General features: G+C 37.6%; 1 protein-coding gene across 1 annotated transcript in view; it reads left to right on the top strand.

Moving 5' to 3' along the window:
• CCDC152 (coiled-coil domain containing 152) overlaps positions 1-13,624 on the top strand; it is a 35,905-nt gene that overhangs the window by 18,268 nt on the left and 4,013 nt on the right. Inside the window, exons 5-6 of the mRNA XM_081233219.1 lie at positions 5,604-5,668; positions 8,942-9,044. Of these exons, the coding sequence (XP_081089345.1) occupies positions 5,604-5,668; positions 8,942-9,044 (168 nt within the window). The remainder of the gene's footprint in view (positions 1-5,603; positions 5,669-8,941; positions 9,045-13,624) is intronic.

Below are 13,624 nucleotides of genomic sequence, written 5' to 3' on the forward strand. Positions count from 1 at the left end.
TGCTAACCTGACACCAAGAAGGAAAGTCATGAAACAATATTTAGTGAAGTGCATCTGATATGCTGTCTATCAGAGTGGAGAGAGGCAAGAGCCCATCATGCAGGTTATGCACGCGTGTTGGCAGCCCTTTATACTATGGATTTTTTTTTCTTGTTACTTGATTACCCTATCCTCTACTCTTCAACTTTAGTCTTTATACCTCAAAGAATAAATTCATCCTATCTTTGAAGTAATACGTGTTTGGAGTTCAGGATATTAACATAGAAATAGAGTATGATTCATCACAATATATCAAATGATAGGAATATTTCTTGTATTATTGTATATTATTCTATATACTGGTTTAGGAAAGAAACTTCAGTAACTCATTATATGAAAGATGGTGACATTATGCCTTTTGATTTATGACCAGTGACTACTAATACCAGGGCAAAAAAAAAAAAAAAGACTTGGGGCTTTTTCTCCATTAGAGGAGAATTATCACCATATAACTAGTCCCAGATCAATTGAATTTCAAGAATTTAAACACATAGGCAGTAAAAAAAAAAAAGAGAAAAGAGAGAGAGACATGAAATCAACTGCAAATATGGAGCACCTCCAAATTCAGTAGAATTTAAACTTATTTTTGCCAGTTATCTCTAGATAATTTCTTATAACTTAATATTGCTTTTTTCCTATCTAAACTGAGTCTGAATAACTTGAATTTATTTAGGACCTTATACTCTAAGAGGGTAAGTTTTAAGGAACACATTGTTATGTACAGTGCAACTTTACTATACAAAATTGTACTAAACAAAATGATTTAGTCAAAACTGATCATTGATCAGAATGTTTAAAAAGGGGCAGTAGCACATATTTAGTGCCATTCTATAAGAGAATTATCTGAGAAAGTAGGCTAATCCATGATCAGCTACTTCTTAAGAAAAAAGTATTGCGTAAATTAAAAGTAGTTTGAAAAGTGTAGAAATACTTCTTTCAACATAATTGTGAAAAATACATCCTTGGAAAGAATGAAATAGATTCTAGAAATAGACTCCAATATTTGCTAGTGTAATGTATGACACAAGGAATATTTCAATTTATTGGAAAAAGAATGGCATTTTAAAGTACAGTACGGGCCTAACTAGCTTACCATCTGGAAAGCTTTCCCACCACATCAAAAATAAATTCCAGATGGATTAAAAAAAAACTTTAGTGTAAAAACAACAATAAAAACTTAAAAGAAAATCCAGGAAAAATGTACAACCTGGAGCTGAGGGATATCATCTTAACCAATCTGGGAACCTCAGATACTACATAAAGAAAAAAAAGACCTAACAGACTTTCTTAACATCAATGCAACAAAAGCACAGACAACAATGTAAAAAGAACTTTGCATGTTATTTGTCACACAAAAGTCAAAAAGCCAATAATTTATTTGAAAAAGTGTTTTCAAATACCAATGTAGTTTATATCTGCAATACAGAGAGCTCTACAAATTGATCAGCAGAGATAAAGAGAATTTTTAAATGGGCAAAAGATATGAATAAAAATATGGAAATGTGTATGTGTGTGCATATGTATGATCCAGAAGTTAAGAACATGGAGAAAAACACAGAAGGTTACACAATTACAGCAGGGGTGTGGAGGCAATGGGAAAAAAAGAGGGAGAAGAAGAAGGCAGAAAGAAAGAGAATGGATGAGTTCCCTAAAAGTATCTCAGCATGTATGATACGACCCTATTTACATAAAATTATTAAAATGTATGTACAAAAATGCAAAGAAAAATTATAGACTTGACGGAATGTCCATTTTTAAGAAATAAGTTTTTTTTGCAAAGTAATATATATGGTACAATTTTATACTGTTAAAAACAAATAAAACCAGTACAAATGTGTGGTATGTTTATATATAATTGTATAAACTGGGAGAAAAATAGAGAAGGGATACAGACCAGGCTGTTAACATTGATAGCTTCAGTGAAGTGAGTGGATAGGGGAGGTATATAGAGATGATTAGCTTCCCTTTACAGTTGCTTCACTTACTAAAAGAAGCAAGTATGCTTTTATAAATTGGAAAACATCGAATACCTTTTCTTTCATTTTTCAGTGATGGATACTTCAGCAATTCCAATAGATACAAGAGATATTTGTTGCCTAGTTAGCACAATCTCTTTATACTGAATGGTGAGGCACTAGAGGCTTTCCCACTAAGATTAGGAACAAGGCAAGGAAATCCTCTCTTACCACTCCTTTTCACCATTGTGTTGGAAGTTCTAGCTAATACACTAAGACAAGAAAAGGAAATAAAAGACATACAGATTGGGAAGGAAGAAATAAAACTTTTTTTCAAAAATGACATCATTATCCACATGGAAAATCTAAAATATTCAACAAAACAAAACTTCTAGAACTAAGTGATTATAGCAAGGTTGAGCTATACAAGATTAATATACAAAAGTCAATTGTTTTCCTGTATACTAACAATGAACAAGTGGAATTTGAAATTTAAAACACAATATTTGGAGCTTCTCTGGTGGTGCAGTGGTTAAGAATCCGCCTGCCAGTGCAGGGGACATGGGTTCAAGCCCTGGTCTGGAAAGATCCCACATACCATGGAGCAACTAAGCCCGTGCACTGCAACTACTGAGCCTGCGCTCTAGAGGCTCTGAGCCACAACTACTGAAGCCTGAGCTCCTAGAGCCCATGCTCTGCAACAAGAGAAGCCACCACAATGAGAAGCCCGCACACCACAACGAAGAGCAGCCCCCACTTGCCACAACTAGAGAAAGCCCATGCACAGCAACGAAGACCCAACACAGCCAAAAATAAATAAAGAAATTTTTTTAAAAATTAAAAAATAAAAATAAAACATGATACTATTTACATTAGCACCTCCCAAAATGAAATACTTAGGTATAAATCTAACAAAATATGTATAAGATATATATAAGAAAAACTACAAAACTTTGATACAGTAAGTCAAAGAAGAACTAAATAAATAAAGAGATAGTCCATGTTCATGGATAGGAAGATTCAATATTGTCAAGATGTCAGTTCTTTCCAACTTGTTCTATAGATTCAAAGTGATCCCAATCAATATCCCAGCAAGTTACTTTGTGAATATGACAAACAGAGTATGGATAATATAGAACTTGGAATTGTTGTTATCCAGGTCTAATGTCTCATTCAGTCCTGTCACTGATCCCAGTTGGGCACTGAACTCAAGTCCTGACCTCTATCTCACACTGATTCCCAGTTCCAGTCCTGGCTCCAATCCTACTTCTGGCCTAATTTTAGCTCTGAACACCTTTAATGTCTGGCTCAGGTAGAGATCCTGACTCTATTTTGAACTCTCACCACGCACTATACCAGGATTGGCTCTTTCCTGATCTATCTGATTTTCCTAAAAACACCTAGAGGTTAACAAGAGTGAATACAGAAAACTGTGAAGCACCACTCCTTCTCTATCATCCTTCATCAAGAGAAACATTTTGGTTATATACAAAAAATGTCAGTTATGATAGGTGTGAAACAGTAGGACAAATTAAAGATGCAAAACTACATTTTAATTAATTTCATTTTTCTTATTTAAGTTTTACATGGAAAGGCATTATATAAATACAACTGTGGTTCTTAATAATGTTATTGAAAACTAAAACCTCCCTTTCTTTCTAGCTTAGGATATCACTCATCTTCTCTTTTGACAGTAGTTTTGTTTCCCTCACCCATTCTGCAATACAAACTATACTAATCCTCAAATACAGATCAATCCAACCATACACTGTTTTACTTTCATTGCTACAGCTACTGAAGGCTATTGGTGAAAAATCATACACTGCAGACTCCTTTTAATTTTTGAGTCCCAGTATCGCTTATACCCTTAATTTATCTTAGCTTTTAAAATTTTCATCCTTTAAGCCCCCAACTTTAAATGTTTCTTTCTCTTTCAACCTACTTTACTTTCTATATCACAGAAAAAATGAAAGCTGTCAGGTATAAACTACCTCATTTCCTGTCATCTACCACCCCTTCTTCCCACTGCACTTCCTCCAATGTATTCATACACAGGCATATCCTTACTTCCTTCCTCATTGGCTTAGAAAAAAGAAAATCCTTCTTCTTATCCAAAGTTTAATTCTCCACATGGGTTTAACTCTCATCTCTCTTCACCTCTCTCTTCTGGGATGTTGTATCTTCAGTTGTCTCTTCTTTTCTCTCTTTCACTTCCCTCTTTCTATTGGCCATTCTTCTCAGCACTTAAACAACTCAGATCTCTCCCATCTTTTCAACAAACAAGACAAAGTTTTCTTGACTTTGGGTTTATTCCCTCAAATTACCCTCACTCTTTCCTTTTACAATCGAATCTCAAGGGAATAGTCTTCACTCACTATCTCCATTTCCTTGCCTTCACCTAGTCTTCAACTTAGAACAATTGAACATCTCCCAAAGTTTTCAGAATCAAAGTTCGTTCATTTTATCTTTTTACTGCATTTATCGCCATTGATTATAACCCCCTTAAACTCTCTTTTCTTAGTAACACCCTCACGTGCATCTCTGGACACTTCTTCTTAGTCTTCTTTATAGGATAGTCTTCCTTTGGCCACCTCTAAATGTTTCTCAGCCTATGAGAAATATTCTCCTGGATACCTCAAGCATTTCAAATTTGGTGTGGTAAAGATCTAGATTCATCATTTCACTCCTAAAAATCTTCCCCTTTTAATTTTTCCCAAACCAATGAACAGTTTTCAACCACTCAAATCAGAAACCTAGAAAGCAAAGGTTCCCTTTTCTCTTTTGCCTCTGCTATCCAATCAGTCACTAAGTCTCCTGTTAATTCTATCATCTAAATAGTTATCTTTATTTTCCTTTTGTCTCCTACTGCCAGTGACCTAATTTAGGCTCCTGTTATTTCTTACTTGATCTATTGTTACTGATATCCATTCCTCTGGGGTCAACCCCCACCCCCATTCACCCTCTGCACTGCCAGATAATCTTTTTAACATGTAACTAATCATTTCACTTCACTGTTCAAAATTCTTTGATGATTCTGTAACTTATAAAATAAAATTCAAAGCTATTCATATAGAATATGTCTACCTCCTATTAGGCTACATCTCCAACCTATTTAACACATTCTCCTTACAATTTACACTCCAACAATACTGTATTTGAACTGTAATTTTCCCAAATGTGCTATATTCACTCAAGCCCAAAGTCTTCTGTGCAGTTTTCTGTATCTGGAACACATTCCTCCAACTTATCATTTAAGTCTCAGCTCAAGTGGTTCCTCTTCTACAAATCCTTTCCTGACTTCAAGCTGACATAAGCTTTTCTTCCACAGCTCCCCACCATATTTCAGACACACTGCCATTACAGAGCAATTATCATAGCATATCATAACTATTTACACATCTGTCTCACCACTAGGCTGTAAGTTCTTTGAGGAGAAATAATTTTTTTTGTTTCAACATTCCCAGCGTCATGCACAGAGCCTAGTGTGTAGTTGATGCTGTATGCATGTGTTGAATACATACATGAATGGAAACTTGAAATGTTAAACATATTCCCATATTAATTTAAAAGTTCTATATATTAGGATATTCATTGATGTTTTTTACACAGGTGAAAATGAACAGCTAAAAAGAAATGCTGATCTTATGAAAGAAAAGTTAAAAACTCATGAACAGGTGAGTTTGTGTGTCTTCATATTCAATCAGATCCCTGTGGAGCATTGTCTTCCCAAATTAGAAAAAAAAAAGTAGTTTTTTTCATTAATAAAGACAGCCAAAAATTTTAGAGTAAATATATATGGGAGTGCCAGAATTTTTAATAAATAAAATTTTTTTAGAAAATACAAGTTTTGAGGACTCGGCTTTTTACAGACTATAATGCACTAACATATCACTTGCATTACTTTTTCTTTCTAACAAAAAGGGATGCAATAATTTTGCCATATATTTTAAAATTATTTTAATAGACTTCTTACTATAGAATATACTCAATTAGCACTTTAAAACTTTTTTATAATAAAGTGAATGAGTCTTCAATATTTATGATTTGAGTAATTTATTGCAATTTTATTGTACCATCTAAATGAAAACAGAGTTTTATGTGGATCACCAATTAATTTTCTCCCAAAGGCCAACATACCCTCTGCTACGTTTTCTTCTCTCCTATAAGAACAGTGCCATGATGGCAATTATAGAACATAAAACACAGTACCTAGAACATAAAATGTCCTCAGTAAATGTAAGTTCCCCCCCTCTGCCCTTTGGGAAGTTCATTATGCTAATTTTTTCTCATCTCCTGAGAGCCAAACTCTGGCAGACCTAAGATTTCCAAAACTCAACTTGGATCTGTATCCAGCTTAGAACTTCAACTTGAAGGATCATCTCTATTTCAATCTGGTTCTTCACTTGAGGAGCCTTTGAAGAAATACAGGCTAATTCTGTAACCCTTCCAGGGCTTCTGGGTAATACTCAGGAGTAATGAATAGCATCTGACTGTGCTCTGGAAAATTTAGCTTCTCATCACCAATTTTGAAATAATTTAAATATCTCTGGATTATATCCCATCCTTTATTTTTCCTTTCCTCTGTTTCCTTTATTTTTCCATCATTTTCATATCTTGCCTCTAGAATTCAACAATAAATGTGAAGTCAGGGTGTAACAGGGTGTAAGAGTGAAAGGGGGAACATTTTTGCCTCTTTTCTCTTTTAAAATGTCAAGTCATAGAATACTGCTTTATCTAGAATACTATGAATTTTCAGAGGGATGGGAATTACAGAGAAAAGGCCGTGATCCAAGATTCTGAACTTAAATTGCTGTCCAAAGCAAACTAAAGATTACCTCAGGGCTTCCCTGGTGGCGCAGTGGTTGAGAGTCCGCCTGCCGATGCAGGGGACACGGGTTCGTGCCCCGGTCCGGGAGGATCCCACATGCCACGGAGCGGCTGGGCCCGTGGGCCACGGCCGCTGGGCCTGCACGTCCGGAGCCTGTGCTCCGCAACGGGAGAGGCCACAGCAGTGAGAGGCCCGCGTACCGCAAAAAAAAAAGGATTACCTCAATCCAATAAAAGTTCTCTAGTACAAAACCTCCAGGCACATCCAAAACATATGGAGAACCACTCCCTAAAAACAAACTTAGGAGTTACTTAACGGCCATATTTATGGAATATGTTAAGAATTATTAAGTTTTATAAGAACAAAAATATAACCAGAAGCTGTCCCTTGGAATTTAAAGTTCCCAGAAAGCAAATGAAAAGAAGGCAACCAAGAATAACTTGTTGGAACTTTGTCCTCTTAAAAAGAAGAAAGGATTGGACTCCTTGGGGCTGGCGCAGGCTAAACTAGGGGAGAAGAACCTAATGAGATACAGCCTGGCCCCAGCCCAGACATTTAGGATAGCCTTATGCCTCGAGGCTGCAGTGAAAATCCTGGGTCTTACCAAATTAATGGCAACATTTCAGGTGGCAAAGTCAATGGGGAAAAGATACATAGATTTGTCTCTTGTGGTTTCCCAGGGCAGCAACTGTTTAATGCAACCATCTGAGTCAGGAGTAGTTTATGAAAGGCACTCTATAGTTGTCCATCTAGAAATCTAGATACAAACAAAGGAAAGATAGCAGTTATGAGATTCACCCCTTTAGTCACCTGCCCAGCTTTAATCAAAGGCAATGGTTGGATATGTTCAGCCATTCATGCAAGTTGCCTGGCAAAAAAAGTAGCCCAAGTAGGACTCCTGACTATATCCTCTTGAATTTTTGATAATCTAGAGGAGCTATTCACTGGGTCTAGGCTAAGAACCTCTGACTTAATTCTTATTTGCACTCTCATTCATTCAAAATATATGTATCAAGGGACATACACTAGGAGTTAGGAATACAACAGTGAGTAAAAACAAAGTCCCTGCTTTTATGGTATTTAGAGATTTTTCTGGGCCTCTTGCCTTGATCGTTGTCTCTTTCTTACTATCCCACCTCACTTTTATTCTCCCTGCTTTCCTTTTCTCCTGCCTGTGAGTGGTTTCTCTATGTGGAAACATACCTCTGGAAAAATTGTAAATTTTGTCTTTGGAGGATTTCTCTCTCAACACCTCTCTCAATGCCACTCCCCATATTAGCATAATAAATCACTTCTGTGCTTCAACAACCTAAGACACTAACCTCAGGAGGCTGTTGAGCACTTCTCAAACCCCAAATTCATCCTTCTTTAGTCTCCCCATAAAACTAACCCTTACCATAGGTAATGCTTAACCTCCTTCTGGGAATTAGGAATGTTTATATAATTTTCAGAAACAGAAATTCAGCCCACATTCAAAGGGATTAATCCTACATTAGGGTAAGCTCACAGGCCATTAAACAGTGCCTAAAGTTGGCTTTAAAATATAGCTTTGGGGCTTGCTGGTGGTGCAGTGGTTGAGAGTCCGCCTGCCAATGCAGGGGACGTGGGTTCATGCCCTGGTCCAGGAGGATCCCACATGCCGCGGAGCGGCTGGGCCCGTGAGCCATGGCCACTGAGCCTGCGCGTCTGGAGCCTGTGCTCTGCAATGGGAGAGGCCACAACAGTGAGAGGCCCGCGTACCACAAAAAATATATATATAGATATAGATACATAGATATATAGCTTTGGCGCTTTTTTGACATATTTTAATGCTGTCACGGCATTTATTCATACAATTAAACAAAGTATTTTGAGCATCTATGATATGCTGTGAATATAGTGATGAGAATTCAGAGACAAAGATAAAAAATCATTGTCTCTAGATGGTCTCTATCTACTTGGACCAGAAATTGGTCCTTCTCAAAGCTGATCATTCAAACAATGAACAATATCTTTCCCCTCTAGATATGATTATATACCAAAAAATTAATATAAACTTTGAAAATTTCATCTTTCTAATTAATCAAAAGTTGTCTACACATACTCAAATTGAAGGATGAATGTATATTTTAATCTTTAGGAATATAAGAATAGTATTGCCAAACTTATGAGTGAAATGAAAATCAAGGAGGAGGGACATAAGGCAGAAATAACAAAACTTTATCAAGATATGCAGAAAAAAGGTAAGTTATTTATTTTTAATTTACTGAATTCTAAGATACCATAAAACAATTTACACAGATATATAAACTTTTTTTCAGTAATTGCCAGTATTCTGAATAAACATTGCCTTGACACATTTGAATTTAGTTTTTGTTCCTTTCTATATATTTATGTGATATAAATTATAACATTTAGAAATTGGACTCATGGAGTTTGCACTTAACATTATTTAATGTGAAATAGTTAATATCATTGTAAAATTAATATAAAATGTATAGTTAACTTTGATATTTATATACTCAGCAAATTGAATATAATTTCACTAATGAAATATTCTTCCTTCAGCAAAGTCTCATGAAATTATGTTGAGAATTAACTGGTTTCATAAAGGTATTAAAAACTTTCTTAATGAGCCTAGATGCACACCATATGCAAAAATCAACTTGAAAAAGGGCTTCCCTGGTGACGCAGTGGTTGAGAGTCCGCCTGCCGATGCAGGGGACACGGGTTCGTGCCCCTGTCAGGGAAGATCCCATATGCCACAGAGCAGCTAGGCCTGTGAGCCATGGCCGCTGAGCCTGCACATCTGGAGCCTGTGCTCCGAACGGGAGAGGCCACAACAGTGAGAGGCCCGCGTATCGCAAAAAAAAAAAAAAAAAAAAAAAAAATTAACTTGAAATGGATTATAAGTCTGAATGTAAACCTATATCTATAAGACAAGTAGAAGAAAGCATAGAAGATAACCTTTGTGACCCTGAGTTAGTCACAATTTCTTAGAAAGAAACAAAAAGTACAAAAAATAAAGGAAAAAAGTTCTAAATTGAACTTCTTCTAAACTATTAACTTCTGTCCTTCAACACTGTTAAGAAAATGAAAAGACAGGCCACAGACAGGGAGATAATACTTACAAATGCATAGCTGATAAAGGACTTATGTCCAAAATCTATGAAGAACTCTTATAACTCAATAAGAAGTCAAACAACCCAGTAAGGAAATGGGCGAAATATTTGGACACTTCCCCAGAGAAATACGGATGGAAAGTAAGCACATGAAAACACGTTCAACATAATTGGTTAGTAGGGAAATGCAAATTAAAACCACAATGAGATACCACATTGCACCTTTTAGAACTGCTAAAATATTCTATAAAACTATCAATACCAAGTGTTGGTGAGGATGTGGAGCTATTGGAACCCTCATACATTACTGGTGGGACTACAAAATTATACATTCATTTTAGAAAAGAGTTTTGCAGTTTCTTTGGGTTCTCTGAGAAGCAGATGCCTAGACAGAATTAGACATTCAAGAGGTTTGTTAAGGCAAACATTTGTGAGGGTAGATAGGGAGGGAACTGGGGGAGACAGGGTTAGCCGTGGGTTTATGATATAGGTTTAACCTCTGTGAAGAAGAGAAGAAAGGAAGGTGTGTTGGGCAGGAGAAGTCTTAGACTGTGACACACTTATAAGAAAGTTTCAGCAAAGTTGGGCCAAATTTGCCCATCAACCAAGTTCTACAACTCTCAGGAACAAGTCTGCCTTAGTGTCCCTGCCAAGTTCAGTCACTGGCTAGGAGCAGCTCTTGGGAATCATGACCTCAGCATAAACATGGTCATAAAGACAACGAGCCAATTATGTTCCCTGAAGTTGAAGATCTGAAAGATGCATTTTCATGGCCACAACTGTCCCCTTCTTATACTACACATACCTACTTCTCCACAGGAGTTCAGGTAGCAGGTTCTCCATGGTTCTTGTGGATGTTTCTTCCTCAGGAGAAACCTAGAAGAGGGATTGTTGAAATGTTCTTCCTCCTAGGGACCTAACCGTGTCTTTTCAGCCAGCAGGTTCTAGACCAAAAACGTGGTTCAGACTGGGGAACCGAGCAAAGGATAATAATTTTTAACTGGGGCATGTACCCTCAGCCTCCTGTTCCTCCATTTGGATTCTTTTGTACTAGGTGTTCAGCAGCTTGGCTGCTCATCTATTAACTAACTCTTCAACTCTCGAAAATCAAGCCCCTTTGGCCGCTCTCTGACCTTCCTGCTCATTATGATAATTGTGGCCTCCTGGTTTTTGGCAGTTAAGCACCATCATCTGGCTTCTACAACTTGGTGGGGGAGGGGGGGACACCATCCCCATAGATATTAATGAGCCCAACTTTATACCCACCTCTTCTGTCAGCCCGAGCTTGCAGATGAGAGCGACCATTGATCTTGGTGGTGCTGGTTTTTCTCTCACCAGCACATTCCTTGTGGTCTTGGTTAATATTGTGTCTTCTGGGCCCTCCTAAGGAACATGATCTTTTGCTGAGCTATCTTGCCTCACATAACATATCCACTCAAGCACGCCAACTTTCGAGAGCCTCCTTATGCCTTTCTCTACTATCTGCCAAGGCATCTCAGGTGTTCCCACTTCACTCAGCTTTAGCCAGTGCTTTCTCTAGAGGTCTAAGGCTGCTCTAACAGAGTTTGTCCCATATCCTAGGTCCTTGCTAGGGTATTATGTCCCCTGTTCCTAAAAAGTATCTTCAAGTCAATGAATTCTTGCTTACCTAGTCTTACTTTTAGTCTTCTTCTATCCAGCACCCTCAAAGTGCATTCTCAAGGGTATTCACATGGCTCTTTCCAATACAACCTAGCTAATTCTTGCCGCTCTCTGGGGTATAATCACTTTCCCCCCTTATCAGCCCCAGCACTCCCCCAACCAGGTTATACTGCACTTTAACCCTAGTTATTGGCCTAGCAGCCAAAAGAGGAGGGAAAGGCATCTTCTGAGAGGAGCTTCTGCAGCATCTTTCATCAGCTAGGTTAGTGCTAGTTCTTAATAGGAAAAAGTAGGTCTGCAATTTCCAAGGATTTAGGGGAGTTGTCACAGCCAGCATCCTCACAGGTGTTTATCCAGATGTTCCTGTCCTATTTTTCAGGATCTTAGGTGTTCCCAACTAGGACCCTAATTTAGCATAGCAGACCTGTTTTGGCTGAACATTTCAACATCTCTGGAGTTCTGCAACTTTAGTGATTAGATTTTCTGTTGCTCAGCTCTACCTGCTCTTCCACTAGAGTTGGTGAGAGCCTGTTTGTAAGCTACCAAAGAGTCCCTCTGGCTCTCACACCTATTCTTTTTGTTTTGTTTTGTTTTCCTTTTCTTTTTTTTTTCTTTTTTGAATTTAATTTTTTTATACAGCAGGTTCTTATTAGTTACCTATTTTATACATATTAGTGTATATATGTCAATCCCAATCTCCCAATTCATCCCACCACCACCATCCCCCCCCACCCTTGGTGTCCATACGTTTGTTCTCTACATATGTGTCTCTATTTCTGCCTTACAAACCCATTCATTTGTACCATTTTTCTAGATTCCACATATATGCATTAGTATACGATATTTGTTTTTCTCTTTCTGACTTACTTCACTCTGTATGACAGTCTCTAGGTCCATCCACATCTCTGCAAATGCCCCAATTTCATTCCTTTTTATGGCTGAGTAATATACCATTGTATATATGTACCACATCTTCTTTATCCATTCGTCTGTCAGTGGGCATTTAGGTTGTTTCCATGACCTGGCTATTGTAAGTAGTGCTGCAATGAACACTGGGGTGCATGTGTCTTTTTGAATTATGGTTTTCTCTGGGTATATGCCCAGTAGTGCGATTGCTGGGTCATATGGTAATTCTACTTTTCATTTTTTAAGGAACCTCCATACTGTTCTCCATAGTGGCTGTATCAATTTACATTCCCACCAACAGTGCAAGAGGGTTCCCTTTTCTCCACACCCTCTCCAGCATTTGTTGTTTGTAGATTTTCTGATGATGCTCATTCTAACCAGTGTGAGGTGATACCTCATTGTAGTTATGATTTGCATTTCTCTAATAATTAGCCACACCTATTCTTTAAATCTTTAAATTCTTGTTAACAGCTGTTTCTCATTATCCCTCAGTAGGATGTCAATTTAATTTAGCAGTAAGTCTCCAACTCTACTGTCTTTGTGGGCATCGTTTCCCTCTATCTTTCAAATGCCTGAACAATTACACCTGCAAGGCATTCACCTCCACCAGGACATTTCCCCCAGATTACTTCTGGTAAAATCTTCAGCAATCAGACCCCCGTTGTGTACTAGGAACTACCAGTACTCCATATACCACTAATGATGGCTTCCTCATTTCTTACAAAGCAGTAAGTGCCCCATCGTACCTGTTTTCTTGTGCTAGCTCAGGTCCTCCAAGGAGCCGACAAGATGGGAGTAGAAAGTCAAAGAAATTTATTGGACAAAATGCTTATGAAGGGAAATGGTAAGGGAGCCAGAAAAAGCTGATGTAGTTCTAGAGTCATCCTGTAATTTGAGGCCTTCTATAACTAGGAACCCAGGATTTTTGTCCCTCTTTAACCATTAAATCTCCTATTTATTCTCTAGGCATTTACAGAAAATTATTCTCTAGATATTTGAGTACAAATTAGTTTATTCATTCAAAAGCATTCAATGGGCAACCTTTGCGTCGCAAGCATTTTTCAGGAGCTTGTTAAAAGTATATAAAAGCGGGCTTCCCTGGTGGCGCAGTGGTTGAGAGTCCACCTGCTGATGCAGCGGACACGGGTTCATGC

This window comes from Mesoplodon bidens, assembly GCF_964165515.1.
Source record: "Mesoplodon bidens genome assembly, chromosome: 4".
NCBI lineage: Eukaryota > Metazoa > Chordata > Mammalia > Artiodactyla > Ziphiidae > Mesoplodon > Mesoplodon bidens.